We start from the raw sequence: 19,294 nt of genomic DNA, 5'->3' as shown, positions 1-19,294 counted from the left end.
TATAAATATATGCTTATATGATTGATGATTTAAGTGATTTACATGATTGATGTGCGTGAATTATGATTCATGAAGTTGAGTGGATTATATGATTTATAAATAAATTATGTGGAGTTTATGATTTTGTGAAGTTGTTATGTTGGGTGACTTATTTTATTATTTAATAAAATAAGATTTGAAAATAAAATAATTATTGAGATGTGGGGCTGTTTTAAATTTAGAGAGTTTAGTGGTTTAAGAGGAAAAAGAAAATAATGGAATTGTTATATAAACCACTTGTAATTTATATACCGTGTATGTATAACCAATAACCTAAAAAGCCCACTACTTACATATTCACTAGTATATATATGTTACGCTATGTGTTTAACCTAAGATTCTCTTCTAATTCCTTATGATGAGCTGTGTGCCGCCCACCTCCCCACTCATAAAGGATTCCCATCTCTCAATTATAAGTTACAAAGCTTCTACTTATCTTTTCCGCGGGAGTGCAAGATCCCAATTGATTTTGGACACATATTCATAAACTCTCCTTCACGATTCTCGTCTACATATTTTGGTGCCATTGAAGTTGTCATTATCATAATTGCCATTTTGTTGCAAGCGTTGTTTGGCCGGTTTGGTTATTAGTCGTGATGTTTAACGGAAAAGAAGTGTTAACTTGCTCGAGCCTGCTGTTGTCGATAAATTTTGTATGTCTCGTGAAAGCTTCAATTCAGGTAAGGGTGAGACTAGTTTTCAATATTATTAAGAGTATAATTCTATGGGATGAATTTAGCATGATTAGGTTAAGTTTTGGTGAGAATTGGGAATTAGGTTTAAGATCAATTTTTGATGATTGAATCATGAACAGATGTTAGATTGATGCAAAATTAGTGTACAAACCCTAGATATTACTTAAGATGATAATTAGATGCTATTTGGATGAAAGAATCATGAATATAGGTGAAAAGTTGTGATTTTTAGGTTTCTGGCCGTACTGACATTCATCGCTAGCATCTGCGAGCAAGAACACTCGCAACTGCGAGCTAGAACCTAGAGCTCGCAACTGCGAGCAATGCAACTCGCAACTGCGAGTGACCTGTAAGCTCGCCATTGCGAGCAGAATAACTCGCCACTGCGAGTAAGGACTTAGGAACCCAGAATACACGCTTTGCTCGCCATTGCGAGCAGAGTTACTCGCCACTGCAAGTTAGGCTGTTAGTTGCCCAAAATTGTCCCGATGCGATCCTTTCGCACGTGTAGTCTTGAGTTGACCTTAGAAGTAAGTAAGAGAGCTGTTTAGGATACTTTCATAAGCTCCAGAAGTCTGTTCAGGTGACTGATATTAGTAGTGTTGTTGCATGAATGTTATAATGATGCTTTATGATACTTATGTTGATGTAATTCATTCCTTAGATGATGTTAACGCATTCAAGTGCTATTAAATGTTGTATCTTGCTGTTGTTCCCTGCTATTGACTGTTAGTGTCTTGAAGTTGCATGAGTCGGTCTATGTTGTTGGAATTTAAGAAGTTGTCCATGATTATGAGTCGTATGAGTTGTTCATGTTGTTATCTAAGTTGTTGGAAGTTTGAGTTCGTTGCATACTCATTAAAGTTGGGGGCTTTAGGCCCGGCAACCTTTGTGCTCATTAAAGTTGGGGGCTTTAGGCCCGACAGCCTTTGTGCTCATTAAAGTTGGGGGCTTTAGGCCCGGCAGCCTTTGTGCTCACACGTTGAGGAGCCTATTGTGCTCATTTTGTTGTTGATTGGTACCACATGCATTTGCATATCAAGAAGTTTCATGATGTTTTAGTTGTCAAGTTGTTGTTGAGTTGATAGAGTTGCATGGTCTAAGATGAGTTGTGTTGTCAAGTTGTTGTTGAGTTAATAGAGTTGCATGGTCAAAGATGAGTTGTGTCGTCAAGTTGAGTGTTAAGTTGATTATGATTTGTGATGAAAATTAGTAATGATATTTGATGATTGTATTTGTTATGAAATGAAAAATATGCTAATTGTTAATTGTTGATATGTTATTAATGTTTAAGTTGTTAAATGCATTTTATTGGATTATATGCTTAATGTATTGATTATGAAATCTCACCCCTTCTGCATATATGTTGCCTCGACCGTGGGTAATGTGCAGGTAATAAAGATTAGAGGCGTTCATGAGTGGACTCTCAGTTGGTGTCTAGGTGCTCTGATACGTAACGGGATGGGGCTTGCTTTTACTTCTATTCCTTACGTGTCTCTTTTATGAACTAATTTATGAGATTTTTCAATAAGGCCTGCGTGCCAAGACTTTTAAATGTTGAACTATTTTCCGCTGCAACAGTTTAAGATTTTTCATGATGTTGAATTTGAAGGATAATTATTATTATCTGTTTTGAGATGTTAAAGTAGTGTGTGGCATTCCGTTATGAATTAAATACTCTGATTTTAAATGAAATTTTTATGTTGGGAAAACGGGGTGTTACAAGTTTCAATCGTGCCTGAAGCATGATAGATCAATCGGTTCCAAATATAAAAAGTCTTGAATAAGAAAAGGAGCTTAAAGGAATGATAACCCAAACAAGGATATAGAAACTCTAAATTGAGTTTTATGACATAATTGATTTTTTCAGTTCCAGAAGAACTGATCAGGTACCTGAAACTTATGAAATATTAATAAATTATGTCATGAATGAAAGATCTCAATGGAATGAGATGGAACCAAAATGAAGTCAATGTTGACGTGTTTTTGGATATAATAAAGCGATATATGTGATGAGTAATAATGAGGATCATGGGTTAAATTCTATTAAAGTTATTGATAATGAAAATATTTGCAAATGAAAAAGAGACAATTCTAGTGAAATCAAACTCGCTTCATAAAGCATGCTTTGTTTGGACTTGTAGTCCGCACACTTGAAGGTGTGAAATTAAATGGATAGGTATGATTTTTCGCGCGAAAAGGGAATTAGAATGGTAAAATACATATATAGAGAGTTTGATATGTTCCCTGGAAGTGGATTGATAAATGTCTACTTTAAAAGACATATTCACCTGAAGTGAATTCATACTTGATTAAGTTTGGTAGCACACGAAAGGCTCAAATTATATAAAAAAAATGTGCTACAATATATTTGCATGGCTCAATTAATAGTGATGGTTATATGAAACTCCCTGAAGGATTTCATCTGCGTAAGACACACAATCAAAACTATTGATGAGGTGACATCATTTGTCCATTTTAAGGATATTGAAATGAATTTGTTATAATCGATTTTATGATAATGATATAAATATTTTTAGAACTCTCGACAAGATTCTAAAATTTGTTATATAATGGTCGACATGGACAAATCTGGTTGATTATGTGATAGAATGATTGTGAAATCACTTGATGTGAGTAAAGATCACGTCATCAAGAAAATTATGAACAATTTGAATTGGTTAGGTGAGGACACTAATGTATTTTGCTTATTATATATTGTGTTATTTTTTTGTCAATATTAGTAAATGCAGATATTGCAGCAAAGTCAAATATACAATTTGTATATTAGAGAAACAATAATATCATCCGATCATTTGAAAATGTTAGCACTACATCAAGGAAATGGATAATGCTATTTATTAAGGATTATGATTTCACACATAGAAGAAACTTTTGGTTTTCTAATTTTATAAGGAGACTCTTTCTACAACTCAATATGAAGACAATATCTCAAGAACTACTAATTTGGAGAAAAGCATGGAGATATACCATATATTTCTACATAGTCATTGTCAAGTAATTATTTTTGGATAACTAGCATATAAGATTATTTGACCTTCTTTGTCTCATATATAATTGTTTTTATGAGGGGGGGGGGGGGGGGGGGGGGGGTGGGGGGGGACACAAATTGTATATATAAGTCTAATATACCCTTGATGTACTTCATTTTCTCTTATCAACTATAAGTATGATTTGCCTTCACATTTCTCTATTTTTTATCAATAATTTCCATCAAAAATATTAATATGTCAAATAGATTTTTTTAGGGCATGTTAAACAAATAAATATTCCTTTACATCGATAAACAGAAGAGCCATTATAGATGTAGCAAAGAGAAGAATCAATATGGAGAAGAGCAAACAACAAAAAAATCTAACATCCAAATTGAAAGAGGGGAGAGGAACAACCAATAGAATCAACAAACTTTTCATATAATCGATCATCAAAAGTTCTACGAACTCAACAATGGAACAACCAAACAACTAACCAAGAGAATGAGTAAATATCCAAATTTGTCTTTGATTTTGCAAGGATTAGCCAAATTCGTCCCCTAATTTTTTGAAATATCACATTAGTCCTTGAATTTGTCAAATGTCAATCAAATTAGTCCCTCTATTAAGTTGTGGTGTTAACAGTGTTGACATGGTCTGTTAACCTCTCACAAGGCTTGCCATGTCAGATGGAACACAAGCATGGACTAATTTGACCGAAAGTGACAAAAATTGACAAGGACGAAATTGATTGATTTGCAGAAAATTGGATCCCTGATTTGTAGAAAAATGGTCGTTATACAACGGCTATTTCTTCCCCAAATCTATAAAATTGGAACCCTAATTTTGCAATCTATAATCTAGAGTCAAAAATCCCCAAAATTTATTCAATTAATTGATGACAACGTTCTTCCCCAATTCTAAAAACTTCAAAACTTAATTTTTTTGATTGAATCCGAAATCCAAAAATCCCCAAAATTTCTTCAAGCTTTGGGGTTCAGGTTGAATCTGAAATGATGGGTGGTGGGTGTATGGGCAAAAACAGCTATCAAAGTCGATCTTCATCTTCAAGCTCTATGTTTAATGGTGATGTGAGAGTGCTTGAATGTTGGTGTCCCATAATTTATACTATAAGAAAAGTCAATACCGTCAAAAACCCAAGAAGGACTTTCTATGCTTGCCCTCTACCAAAGGTTTGTTTAACCATTATTGTGTGATGTCAGCATGGCCGTTATTACATTTTTCCAAAAACATAATTTAATCAGGCATTAAGCATCACTTCTTTGGAAATCATGGGGTTGAGTAGAACCGGGTGGCCCATAACTTGGATATGGTACTCTAATAACTCCAGGAGCAGTTGGACGTGGTGGAGCAGGACCCGTCACTGGTGTTTGTTTAGACCTCTCGATTGAAATAATTGGTCCTCTCATGCCATACCTCCTTGTACTCACTCCCTACAATACAATCAATCAAATCAGTCCCTAAATTTCTAAAAATTTCAATCAAATCAATGCTTAAATCATTACACTTACTATCAAATCGATCCTTAAAAGAGGGGTGAAATTGGAAAAACAGACAAAATTGAAAGTGAAAAGTTAAAACTGAAATTTGTTGTGTTTCCATCAAATTGGCCCTTGTACACGTGGTTGACTGGATGACACGTGTACATCACAACACATCATGCAGGACGACACCTCAACATCACTAACGGAGATATTGGACGGATGGATGGATTTGATGGACGTCTGTTAAATTCAGGGATGAATTAGATATTTCAATAAATTGAGGGGCGAATTTGGCCGGTCCTTGCAAATTCAAGGACGAATTTGAGTATTTACTCCCAAGAGAATTACAATAACAAACATTCAATATAACCGATCATTAAAACTTTGGAGAACTTGGCTTCGGAACAACCAAACTATATAACCAGATCATTAAAAAGAAAGCAAACATATTCTCAAACTTTTGGAAACTCAATAGTGAAATAGTGGAGTGAAATAGTGGATTCAGGGAGGATCAAACCAAGTTTTAGATACCTTCTTAACAATATAAAATTTAATCATTAAAAATACTCTATGAATATAAATTGAGTAAATAATCAAATTGGTTCATTTCTTTGCAAGTCACTCTCAAATTAATCTCCGAATATATTAATATTTTAACAAAGACAAAGACATGCTTGGAATATTAATAAAGTCAATGATTAATTTGAGAATGACTTACAAAGATCGGAACCAGTTTAATTATTTACTCAATATAAATTGATTCAAGCAAATTAAATAGCTTAAGATACTCTAAATAGTATATCAAATATACTAACAATATCATATTAAAATTTTTTAATCATCCTTAGACTTTAAATTATTGAATATTTTTTTAGATATGTTTAAAACATCATAAAAAATTACTTTATAAATAACTTAGAATTTTTCAGCATAGAATGATTCATATATGATTTTTTTTAATTTCAAAAGCTAGAGATAAAAGTAACGAAAACCTTAACTTAGAAATTAAATTTTAAGCTCCTTTTGTTTGTAGGAACTTTAAAAATGCTCCAAACATTATTCTAAAAATAATCATTAAAAACTAGGTGCATGAAAAAATTCATAAATCCTAACTCACCTACAAAAAATGTCAAAAATTGTTATATCGAACATTGTGGTTGGGGTTCAAGACCCAAGTCCACCATTGATGTACGTGATTTTCAATGCATATCATTTTGTCTATAAAAAAAAAAGTTAATAAAGAAAGAGGAAAATGACATCCACAAATATATTCATAATTTTCAACAAAAAGTATAGGAGAATAAAACATAGGGGACTGCTATGGTGAAGTTACTTTTGTGACTTTTTTGGAAAAGTCGCTTATGTGGCTTAATATAAGAGTGCCACGTGGATGTCTTTTTAAATCGGTTAGTTGGAAAAGCGATTTTAAAAAGCATTTGTTTTTGGAAAAAAGATATTTTTAATTTCTTTTTTATTTTTGTTTTCATTTTTATCCCTTAGGATTGTGTTCCTGGCTCTGATACCAGATTTGATTTGGGGTTTTCTGCGGATTTTTCTCGAGCTTCTTTTAGAAGTTTCTCGATGTTATCTAAACCCTGAAAAGGTTGTAGAAGTATTTTTGCTCTTTTCCTTTGAATTTCTATTCTTTGGATAGAGTTGTTGACGGAATTTTCTTCAATTTCATTTTCTAGATCTTCAATTAGATCTATATGTGTTTTCATTAAAAATTGAGCTTTATACATTATTTGTTTGAATGTTATTAGATCATAATATCATTCTATATCACTTACTAAGTGTTGTAACCTAGTTTTAAATAACCTTAATTCTTCTTTTAATGTTATACATTATTTGTTCTATTTCTTCAAGATTTAAAAAGAATTTTCCTTCCTCCCAAATACTTTTTAGGTTTATAAGATTTTCGAAAATTAATTGAATAATTTCATTTCTAGTTATAATTTTTGTTGTTATAACTTTCGTCTTTTCTTTGGGGTTTGCTAAATTTTTCCAAAGCAAAGAAATAGTTTTAACATTTTGCACAAACGGTGCATATAACTTTAAAAAGTTATTTCCAATGATTAAATCTAATCCTGAATCATGAAGATAAATTGTTGGTATGAAAAATTCATAACCTTCTATAGTAATTGAAATGTCTCTCAAAACAAACCATATTTGATAAAGGTAGCACTAGGGTTTCCTTTACTCAAAATCTTGGTTTTTCTCATCTTCGGAATCTGTACAAAGTTCATAGAAACTTTGTTGCTCCCAATCAGAATCTGAATCTGATTCTACTGGTTCATAACCTATTCTATAGATCATGTTTAAAACTTGTTTCTTTTCTTTAGAAATTTTCTTTGGACATTCATTAGCATAATGTCCTGTTTCATGGCATAGCCAGCATGTACATGATTTTTTTCCCCTTAGGACAGGTTTTATTTTTTCTAGGGTATTCCCTTTTTCTTCTATAGAATCTTTTCTTCCTATGTTTCTTTTTATCATAGGAAAATCTTTTAAATTTCTTTCTTCTAGGATATTTTCTTTTTCTCCTAGTTTTTTCACAACCATATGCTCCAATCTTTCCTTGGATTTTATCGCAGCACAATCCTATTCGTGCATCTCGTTTTGATTGTTTCTTTAGGCATTGTTCTTGCATCCAATTTCTAAGAATAGAAATTCTAGCTCCTAAAGTATTTTTAACTTTTCCTGAGGAAACTGCATTATTAAATTCGGTTTGAATTATTTGGGACATTGCCATAGGTAATTTTTGGTAAAATAATTCGACAACTTTTTGACCATCTCTGGTTTCCTTATTTAAGTCATAATATAATTGTGAAAACTCACAAATATAATTTTCTATGTAACAAGGATTACATATGGATAAATTCATTATTCTCCATAATTTTTCAGTATTAAAAGCGATATTTGAATCTACCGTATCTTGCCATCCTTTGAATTCATTTAAAAGCCATTCAAAGACTTTATTGATCATTCCCATACTATTTTCTGCAGTTTGTTCTTCGTCAGGTTTTTCTGCTAGAAATTTATATGCATTACCCTCTGTTCTACACAAAAGATAATTAAAAATCTGTTTTGGAGTTAGATTTTTTAAATCACTATCTAACTGTATTTGGATAGTATTTTTATTATACCAATTTCTAATGGCTTGAACAAGATTGTCAACACAATCAATGTTTAGAATTCCACTTCCATCATTTACACTATGTTTAGGAATATAACTCATAGGAATTCTTTGATATTTAGCTTGAGAAAATTCTCTATGGAAATCTGTATTCCAATTATAAGAGGGTCCTCTTTTTGTTCCTGAGCTTTCGCCCATTTCTAATTGTTCTATTTTAACGAAATTTCCATCGTCTTTTGATTCATCATCAGAACTAAAGTCATAGACAAAATCTTCTAAATCTTTAGGTTCAGGTTCTTCCTTAATGGAATCTTTTTCGCTTATGTCTAAAGTAGCCATAAGTTGATCTAATTTTTCGAGTTGATACTCTATATTTTCTTCTATACTCATTTTTTATAGTTAGCAAATAAAGTTTTTTCGATTTTTTCCTTATTCTCCCCCCCTTCTTGAAGAGAAAGATGTTGTTTACAACAATTCTTTATCAGATAATTAATCATGTCAGTTATATTGTTTAACTTAGGATTAAAAGAATGATATATATGAGGATATTTCTGGTTCTCATTTTTGTTGTAACACGGAAAATCTTTTTCCATATTTGCCCAGGTTTCATGGGGTCTTTCTAATCCTTGCTCATAATCTTTTGTAAATAAACTATTTTGTTTAAAGATTTGAGGTAAGGTTTCAAGAAAAGAAATTTGTCTTTCAAATCTCTCATTTAATTTCTTGGTTTCATCAAGCAAAGCTTTGACTCTAGTTGTGAATGTATTGTTTTCTTCACTCATTTTATAAAGCTATCTAGCTATTTTCTTAAGATTATCTTTTAAATCTTTAGCTAATTCTTTATATTCATTATATAAAAAATGATCGTCAGTTTCTTGGCTATTATAATATTTTTCTAGAAAATAATCAGACGTTTGTTCACACCATCTAATTTGTGCTTTTACTAGTGTAGTTTCTTGATAATTTGGACATAGAATAAAAGGTTGTAGGATAAGCTTTCCTGTTGGACCTTTAATAAATTCCATTATTTTAGACTTTTTAAGCCGGTTTTTGCACAAACTGATTTAAAATGTTTGACTTTTTTGAAAAAGTCATTTACGTGACTGCACCGTAGAATTTCCTTAAAACATAACTCTCACACCATAACAATCTCTTTCTCCACCGTCCTCTCAATGAAAAATAACGCAAACAAATAAAAACAACACCTATAAATACAATATTTATAGTTTATATTTTGGGAGGAGTTTATATTTGAGTGAAGACACGTTTTATTCTTTGAAAAAAAATTGAAGTCCAGTTTAGTTCCATAGAAAATATAAGAATATATTTTAATTTTTTTTTAATTTAAAAAGAAATTAAAATATATTCTTATATTTTAATCCAGTCCTTGCAAAATTAAACCGATACAGCCTAGTCTCTTCCTTCTTTACACAATTGGTTGATGAAGGCAAGGTAAAGGAAATAAAGGGAATAAAATATAGTTCCCTTATACAGAAATATAGTTGTAACAGAACCATGTATGTATTTGCAATACTTCAAAAAAAAAAAAAAATGTATGTATTTGCAAATTTGTAAGCAACTTTTGTTTACTTCCAAAGAATTTCTGTGAAATATATCGGAGGCAAATTAGGCATTTTATAAGTTATCGCATGACATAGGATAGTGTTGCTTATGAAGGAAAAAAAAAAACCTGTGGCCCTAATTGCATAGACGGTTTCATTTGACTAATTTATGTGACTAATTGACGTAGTATAATTTAACATTTGGTGTTTTATGACAAAAATATAGCATTTGGTGTTGTGTCACTAGTTGTTCAAGAATGATATATTATAATCTGGAGAAAAATAACCGCCACTTTGGCACTTTGCAAAGTTTTTTCTGACATGCGTCAAATACCTTCCGACATCTTAAAACCCTACTTAGATCACAAGCCTGCGTTACCAAGCTCAGCGGCACTTTGCAAATTATTTATTTATTTATTTACTACCGAAAATAATCATTCAGCTAGATCTCCTTAAAAAAAACTCAATCAGCTAGATCATTTGTTTGTCCTCTAAAAAAAACTTCATTTGTTCACCTCGCAAAGTTTTATAGCCATACAATTCATCAAATACTGTGGTTTTTCAAGAATATATCATCATTATTAAGTATTATACATATTACATATACATGAAGAAGAGCAACAATTTCTCGTATATAAATTTTTGTCTACATAAATAAATATATATAAACAATTTCTTACACTTATTCAAATGCAACAAATAAAATATGAATATTGACCATCTAAAAACAACTTTTATCTTTTCATTTTCTTTGGTGTCTAAGCATCAAATTTCAATCAATAAAAAATGTTACGAACATACTCTCTAATAGTCTTTCTATTGTTAAGTGAAACTCATGTTGATTTCACCATTTATGTGAAATACATTTCTTAAGTGTGAACTCATATGACTTCCACCAAATTAGAAAGTGAATATTAGAAATGATGTTAGCAAGAAGTTGATATTAGAAAAAGATAATCTCTTGTTGATTTAGGCCAAACCATTAGACTATATGCGCTAATAGGACCGTAATGTTATAATTACTTCTTTAACAAATGCTTTTAGAAAGGTTGTTAGCGTTAATAACATGTTTGAATCTCAACAGCATCATTTTACTATGGAAATCAGTAATTTGTCAAACTATCAAAGTGGAATTGTAATCACCACACTTAAACGGAAAGCATGATGCGAATTACCAATTTGTGATCTGAATTGCCTAGCTATTTTTGCAAATGTTTCTAGTTTAAGTTTTCAAATCAAATAACAGAAAAGACATAAAGGATATATGAGGGGGGCCATGCCACCCAAAATCTGCCTGGAGTGTGATACCTCTCTAACCTATGCCTTTCTGCCAGAGTAGAATGATGATGAAATATTGCAAAAGATACCAAAAATTTTGGTTCACAATTAATTGATTAAAATTATAAAGAACCGTTTGATTTTATTAATCAATGTTATCTAGACAAGTCATCGAGGCTAATCAAGGTACTAAACAAATGTGCATTAGGTATAATACGATTAGTATAATAATGCACCAAGAATATTTAAATTGTTTCATGTGCTTTTGGATAACAACTTATTTATCTGTTGCCCAAAGATAAAGCTTTTATAATCCAACTGGGAAAACGAAAGCTGCTATTGTTTGTATGTAGTGATGGTATCTCAATTGTATTTAATTAAGCTTTTTTTAAGGGTGTATTTGATTAGACTTAATCATTGTCTCATCCACATGAAGATATAAACAAAACAAAAATACCAAAAGGCTACTATCCTCGTGATGAGAAAAAGATGAATAATTCTATTTTTTTCTCTTTTTCAGGAAATGAATAAATTTTTTTTTTTTGGTACAAAAGAGGGCCAAAGGCCCAAAAGGAAAACTAAGAAGCTATCTGAACATTTCTAGGCATAGAAGCGCCAGAGATGTCATCAAAAAGAAGTCTACGGAGCTCACTAGACGGATTCTCCATTATGGTACAATTAAAAGAGTCTAGAGAAAAGCTAAAGTTAGCCAGCCAATCAGCACATCGATTACCCTCTCTCCAGGTATGACGAAATCGGACTTGCCAATCCAAAGCCAGGAGTTTTCGAATGCGTTGCACTAAAATGGGAATAGAGCCACTAAACTTGCAGTTTTCTGTAACCATATCAATCAAGATTTTTGAATCACTTTCAACAATGAGTTGCGGAATGTGTTCTCGCCAAGCCATCTCCAAACCAAGATACATGCCCCACATTTCAGCATGAAGTGCATCACAAATTCCAATCTTTCGAATGTAGCCTTTTAGCCATCTCCCTTCAGTGTCGCGAAAGAGGCCACCACAACCTGAATTTTCTCCAATTCCTTTGCAAGCACCATCACTATTGAGTTTAATCCAACCTTCAGGGGGTTTCTTCCAACCTATGTAGATTGTCTCCTTCATTGGAAAATTGCGATGAAGTCGTTGATTTAAACACAAGTCTATCTTTTGAACAAAATTTTGGATCACCAAGACAGGGTTATTCGGTTGTTGAAAATTCTCTTCAAAAATAGCTTTGTTTCTCCACGTCCACATGAACCAACAAGTGGTCATGAAAGTTGACTTCCAATTTGTACTATGACCACCAACACCCTGCTTACTGATGTTATCAAAAATCCAATTCCTGCAATCAAAAGTAAAGAAATCAGTTATAAAGTTAGACGGAACCAAACGGAGCCATACCTGAGTAGCGTAGACACAGTCACGAAGCACATGAATGGTGGTCTCATCATCTCTCCCACATCTAGTACAAATTGGAGATATACCCACTCCCCACTTGCTTCTCCGAAAGTTGGTAAGGATGCGCTCCTGAGTTGCCAACCAGATGAAAGTTTGTATACGGTGTGGTCCTTTCCAATCCCACAAAGATTTCCAATCGCCCTCTAGAGGGATATCCCGATGTTGCAACCTATAAGCACTTTGAATAGTAAACTGGTGAGTATTAGTTCCCACCCATCCTATGGAATCAGGTCCGTCTGCATCGTTTGGGGCAGGTAAAGCAAGGACCTGACTCAAAATAGTGTTTGGCAAATTATCCTGCAAAAAAATTAAATCCCAATTTCCTTCAGGAGTCACCGCATCCCTCACAGAAAGAGTGGTATCAATAAGGTTTTGTGAAGCTAAGGTTAGGAGCACGCCTCCCTTAGGAACCCATTTATCCATCCATAAATTTGTCCGTCTACCATTACCTATTTGCCAAAACACATGGCTTTGAAAATCATTCCAGATTCCCGCCAAAGCTTTCCACAAAGGAGAATCGTAAGGCTGAGAGCTACAAGAAATCATGAGATCATTACTTCTGCCATACTTGCTGATAAGGACTTTACACCACAACTCATCTGGTTTGTTAACGAGGTTCCACATCATTTTCATCAGAAAAGCCTCATTCATATAACGCGGTCTCTTAAACCCCAAACCACCATTAGACTTAGGCCGACAACAAACATCCCAATTAACCAAATGCGGTTTTCGCCTCTGATCAGAGTCTCCCCACAGGAAACCACGTTGAATTTTTTCAATTTCATCGCAAATAGTTTTGGGGATCTTTGCATACTGCATATGGTAATATGGAATAGAGCTAATAACTGACTTTGAAAGAGTAATTCTCCCTGCTAGACTTAAACATTGTTGCTTCCATCCAGTAAGTCTATTCTGAATTTTCTCGACAATATGCTTAAAGTGCTCTCTAGTGGATCTACCAGTAGCTAAATTAGCACCCCAAGTATCTACCCAAATTATTAACATGAGAAAAACCAGTATGAAGTAAAATTTCTTCACGAAGCTGGTTATCCACATTCTTAGAGAAATAAATTTGAGTTTTATGATTGTTGATCTTTTGGCCTGAAGCTTGGCAAAAGAGGTCAAGGCAATGCATAACACAATGAGCTTGCTCGATAGAAGCCTCTGCAAAAAGAAGAAGATCGTCAGCAAAAAGAAGATGAGAAATTTGGGGACCATACCTGCTTGCACGCATTGGTTTCCAGTACTCAGCCTCTACCTGGTCAGCTATAATGTGCGAAAGTTTATCCATACAAATGACAAATAAATAAGGAGACAGAGGGTCCCCTTGTCTAATACCTCTTGAAGGAGTAAAATTATCCGTTTTCTCCCCATTCCACATGATTTTGTAAGAAGGGGACGAAATACAATGGTGAATCACCTTAATAAGCTTAGGAGGAAACTTACAATCCTCCAGACAATGCTCAATAAAATTCCAGTTAAGACGATCGTAAGCTTTCTCCAGGTCAATCTTGATGGACATAAACATTTTCTTACCTTTCATCTTAGCCATGGAGTGGACCATTTCTTGGGCCACAATAATATTATGGTGAATGCTACGCCCAGGGATAAAACTAGATTGGTAAGGGGAAATAATATTATTTAAAGAAGGCTTAATCCTGTTAACAATAACTTTAGAAATAATTTTGTAAATCACATTACAAAGAGAAATCGGTCTGAATTGAGAAACAAATTCTGGTTTATCAATTTTAGGAATCATGACAATAAGGGTATTATTGATAGGAAATGAATAATTCTACTTGATAATTAGTAATTTTTCTCTTTTTCAGGAAATGAATAATTCTACTTGATAATTAGTAAATACTAATATTTGAGATTAGTTAATTGCTGACAGACTTGTGCCAACCATGTTTTTTACAAATGATTTTACAAAATATATTTGATATATTAGTTGAAAAAATACATGGGAGTGAAAGACAAACGAACAACAAATTAAATTATGTCGTTAACACTTTATGATGACAAAATCAATCTGTTTAAACACAACATTCATAAAATCACTACTTATCAAAAAAAAAAAAAAAAAAAAAAAACTAACATAAAAAACAAAAAAAAACAAAAAAAGTCAAATTATGGGATCGTGTTTTTTCTTCAAAATTTATGGGACTGCTCTCTTTCTGTCTTTTGTTTTTTTTTAAACAGCAAATTGCTCTCTTTCTGTCTTCAAAGTTCTTTTTATAAAATCCTTTGGTTGGATGATTAGAAAAGATTAAGAAAAAGAAATAGCACATACTCCCTCCGGTCCTATTTATAAGAGAAATTTGAGTCAACAAAAGTTGATGTATTTGGTTCAATTTTTTAACCAGATACATTAACTTTTGTTGACCAAAATTTCTTTTATAAATAGGACCGGAGGTAGTATTAAGTAAGGCAAATGCTAACATGTTCTAAAAGAAATCTAATGTAAAAAATTTATGTTCGAAATTGTGCATTCAATTTCTTAAATATTTAAAAGTTTAATTCTTTCATGCGAGAGTTCAACTTTTAATTTTTAAGAACACGTATTAGCATGACTATAAGTAAAAGTAATAACGATAGTAGTATGACAATTATGTCTCAATATATACAATTTAAGACATAAATTGTAATTCAAGCAAGCTATTTGAAATTTAGAAGTCATTTTTGCCGTTATTAACATCATAATCATAATAAGTTACTTAACTTAGTTAGTAGAAACATTACGTAATATATATAAGGGCTGAAGTTCAAAAATCAAACACTTCGCTATCATTTTTAAAACGAGAATTTCTAACCATTAAATTACTCGACCAAAATACATCGTAATCATCATCATAATCATAACTATAATATATAATTTGCTTTGATTCGTCCCATTTATAAAACAACAAAACCAAGTGATCGCTTTCGGCACATTGATGGTAGCCGCCTACAATAAGAAAAAATGGATTATTGTGTGCTCATTTCTAATTCACGAAATCGACTGTTAAATGCAATGCATAATCACAAACACAATTTCTAGCAACACGTGTCAATTCAGAGGCGTAAGCCACTTTGACAATGGCCACCGCCCAACATAATAAACTCCCTCAAAATACACGTGGAAATTGGACCAGAATTTATGTATTTTCTTCAAACTTCCATTCTTCCTTTTACTTCCTTCATTTGGGTTAATATCGTTTTCATTAAACATTTTCATTCGAAGGGAGATAGATTCGTGTGGCAAAATAATTTATTTTTTAGAAGGAGTGGAAATGAATTCTATGTTTAGATCAAGTATGGAAGGTAAAAACTCACATTTAGGATAATGATTGTTGAATTTAAATTTGAATGGTTGAGTCCTACGTTACTATGATAAAGTGTTGAATATACTCCCTTTGACTCATATTAGAAGAAAAAAAAAATTATTTGTTAGATTAATTGAAAAATTGATATATTTGATCTAATACAGAAATATATCTAATTTTAATGTAAGGGTTACACCAGATTTTCAATTAATGATAAATTGTTGGATATACATCAAATTAATTGAAAAATTCAGAGAGCACCGAGAACAACATGAAACTAAAATGTAAATTATTTTTATAATCAAAACTAAAGAAAATATAAAAAAATATGATTCATATATCTAATGTCTATCCACTCTTTTATGATTCAAAATCTTTGACTCATTATTGTTCTCGACACTCCTACGAACTCCCAAACAACCTAATCTAATGTTATAACATGTTACATACATTTTGAAATATTAGAAGGATGATTTGTTTAAAATTATTTCTCTTGCTATAAAGCACGGACACTTTTCGAATTAAACGTGTTCCGATGTCGAACACATACCGTGTCTGACATATATACGACATTGATACATATAATTAAAATTATAATTTTTTTTTCAACTATTAACAGTATCAGCATGTCCGTATCGTGTCCCGTGTCTATGTTCGTATCCGGGCTTCATATGCAAAAGTAATCCCTGTTCCAGTACTGCGCGGAACATGGTGGGTCTTACCATAAGTGGTTAGAATCCCGCCAGCTAGGACAAACCACTCACAACTGGTCCCTATCAATAAAATCATTAAAAAAAAAAAAACATTACACAACGTAGGACCCACACTTCCATTAACTCAAACCAATTCCTCTTATAAATCCGCTTCTTATCCCTTCACTTACACAACACAAGTACACAACACCTCAATCCAAAAACACAAACCTAGGAACAAAAATGGAAGCTAAAGAACAGGATGTGTCTCTAGGAGCAAACAAATTCCCAGAAAGACAACCACTTGGGATTGCAGCTCAAAGCCAAGATGACCCTAAGGACTATCAAGAGCCACCACCAGCACCGTTGTTTGAGCCATCTGAACTGACTTCATGGTCTTTCTACAGAGCTGGGATAGCTGAGTTCGTTGCCACTTTCCTTTTTCTTTATATCACTGTTTTGACTGTTATGGGTGTTGTTAGAGCTGATTCTAAGTGTAAGACTGTGGGGATTCAAGGAATTGCTTGGGCTTTTGGTGGCATGATCTTTGCTCTTGTTTACTGTACTGCTGGAATCTCAGGTATAGAATATTTTCTATTTTCCTTAAATAGCAACATATATGTAATAAATATTCTTTAGTACTTATAATTTTTGAAGGTTAGTTCATTCAGAAATTTTGTTCAATTTTTATTTTTCTGTTATAGGACTAAATTTAGTTTTTCCTATGGACCAGTTTGAATGAAATTTATGTAAAGAATTAATCTAAGAAAGTGTAATTATATGGAGATTAAAAACATAATTAATTCTAATTCTAATAATAATAATGATAACAATAATTATAATTTCTGAATATATATTAGTAGTTTTTTGTGTGGAATTAATGGCCTGTTTGGTTTGGCTTCTGAGAAGCAATTCTAGCCCAAAATCAATTCTCTACAGTGTCAAAAGCAATTCTAGCCAAAAACAACGTGTTTGGTTCAGCTTTTCAGAATTGCTTTTATCCTCCAAAAGCAATTCTCCATGAAGCTACAAATCCTAGCTTCTAGCTTTTCTTGAATCAATTCTCCTTGAACAACGTGTATAGGTTTGTATATTTTATTATTACAACATGTTATTTTACTTTATTGCCCTTTATCAATTCTCATTCTTTATCAATTCTCCTTTAGCTATGTCTATTTTAGTAATTATACATTCAAAAGCAATTCTACATAATTGCATCCAAACATAAATCATTTTGTTTAATCAATTCTACATAATTGTATCCAAACATAAATCAATTCTCTCAGAATCAATTATATTCAAAGCTGAACCAAACGGGCACTAAGATAAGCTCACTGCTCAGCTAAAGTTAAATTAAAAGAATTACATAAACTATGTGCTAGTGACACTAACAAGTAACAACTACCATGATAAGGACATATCCATAATAATTTGATAAAATATTTCAACAAAAATAAATAATTTGATAAAACAAAAGTAATTTAATATATCGATCTAATGTTAGTTTGGTCTTTGAATCTGTCTTTTATTAGTCAATTTGATCGAAAATTATGTACCGTGTGTTGCAGGGGGTCACATAAACCCAGCAGTGACATTTGGGCTATTTTTGGCGAGGAAATTGTCCTTGACAAGAGCATTGTTCTACATGGTGATGCAGTGTTTGGGTGCTATTTGTGGTGCTGGTGTTGTGAAAGGTTTTGAAGGAAAGACAAGATTTGGAGATCTAAAAGGTGGTGCCAACTTTGTTGCTCCTGGTTACACCAAAGGTGATGGTCTTGGTGCTGAAATTGTTGGCACTTTCATTCTTGTCTACACCGTCTTCTCAGCCACCGATGCTAAACGTAGCGCCAGAGACTCTCATGTTCCCGTAAGTCTCTTTTACACTGTCAATCAATCATAACCGAATTATTATAAACATTTGACTTTAATCGTATACACTTAATAATGTTAATTTTTACATGAATAATATAATTGATTATTTGTGTGATTTATTTTATGAGTAGATTTTGGCACCATTGCCAATTGGGTTCGCTGTGTTCTTGGTTCACTTGGCCACTATCCCAATTACTGGAACTGGTATTAACCCTGCTCGTAGTCTTGGTGCTGCTATTATCTTCAACAAGGACCTTGGTTGGGATGATCACGTAAGTTGAAAAATTGAAATTAATTATATTTCTATTGTTTTTGTAAAATTATATATTTATTTTTCTGAATTTTCTATCTCATTTATCTTGTGTGTTCATTAATTTATTATTCTTGCAGTGGATCTTCTGGGTGGGACCATTTATTGGAGCAGCTCTTGCAGCACTCTACCACGTGGTCGTAATCAGAGCCATTCCCTTCAAGTCTAAGTGATCAAATCAAACGGTTCGTGATCAATCAAGACATGTTTGTGGGCTTCATTTCATCATCATCCTTTTCCTTTTCCTCCAAAAATTCAAGTGTTGTATTTTGTATGTAAATGTCTAATATTATTATGATTATTAGGTGTAGCATGTGTGTGTGTTGAGTAATGGCCTAAATTATCCTATGCTTTTGAGTTGGAAATAATGGGGTCCAGCTCGTGTTGATGTACGGGTGTGTTTGTGTATTTTGCCAAATCTAAAATAACACTCAAGTCATCATTTCTGAA

The 19,294-nt window shown here is 32.6% G+C and overlaps 1 protein-coding gene and 1 long non-coding RNA gene across 2 annotated transcripts; both read left to right on the top strand.

Annotated features, from left to right (window-relative positions):
* Positions 1 to 389: 389 nt before the first annotated feature.
* LOC146924107 (uncharacterized) lies at positions 390 to 2,379 on the top strand. The gene is made up of 2 exons (XR_015010954.1): positions 390 to 719; positions 2,127 to 2,379. It is a non-coding gene; the product is annotated as an uncharacterized LOC146924107 (long non-coding RNA).
* Positions 2,380 to 16,851: 14,472 nt separating this feature from the next.
* On the top strand, positions 16,852 to 19,294 carry LOC146924106 (putative aquaporin PIP-type 7a). The gene is made up of 4 exons (XM_085709133.1): positions 16,852 to 17,242; positions 18,231 to 18,529; positions 18,666 to 18,806; positions 18,925 to 19,294. The coding sequence occupies exons 1-4, from the start codon at positions 16,906 to 16,908 to the stop codon at positions 19,015 to 19,017; spliced, it is 870 nt and encodes a 289-aa protein (XP_085565259.1). The 5' UTR covers positions 16,852 to 16,905; the 3' UTR covers positions 19,018 to 19,294.

This window comes from Medicago sativa, chromosome 5 (genome assembly GCF_051527215.1).
Source record: "Medicago sativa cultivar Bolivia chromosome 5, Bolivia_mono, whole genome shotgun sequence".
In the NCBI taxonomy this organism is placed as follows: domain Eukaryota; kingdom Viridiplantae; phylum Streptophyta; class Magnoliopsida; order Fabales; family Fabaceae; genus Medicago; species Medicago sativa.
Note: the sequence above shows the minus strand (reverse complement) of the source record. Positions and strands in the feature narration are given on the sequence as shown.

Excerpts from the sequence above, each read along its gene's own strand:
- LOC146924106 (XM_085709133.1), top strand. The coding sequence starts at position 16,906 with ATGGAAGCTAAAGAACAGGATGTGTCTCTAGGAGCAAACAAATTCCCA. Across the intron at positions 18,530-18,665 it reads CCAGAGACTCTCATGTTCCC|ATTTTGGCACCATTGCCAAT; the intron begins GTAAGTCTCTTT and ends TTTTATGAGTAG. Across the intron at positions 18,807-18,924 it reads ACCTTGGTTGGGATGATCAC|TGGATCTTCTGGGTGGGACC; the intron begins GTAAGTTGAAAA and ends TTATTCTTGCAG.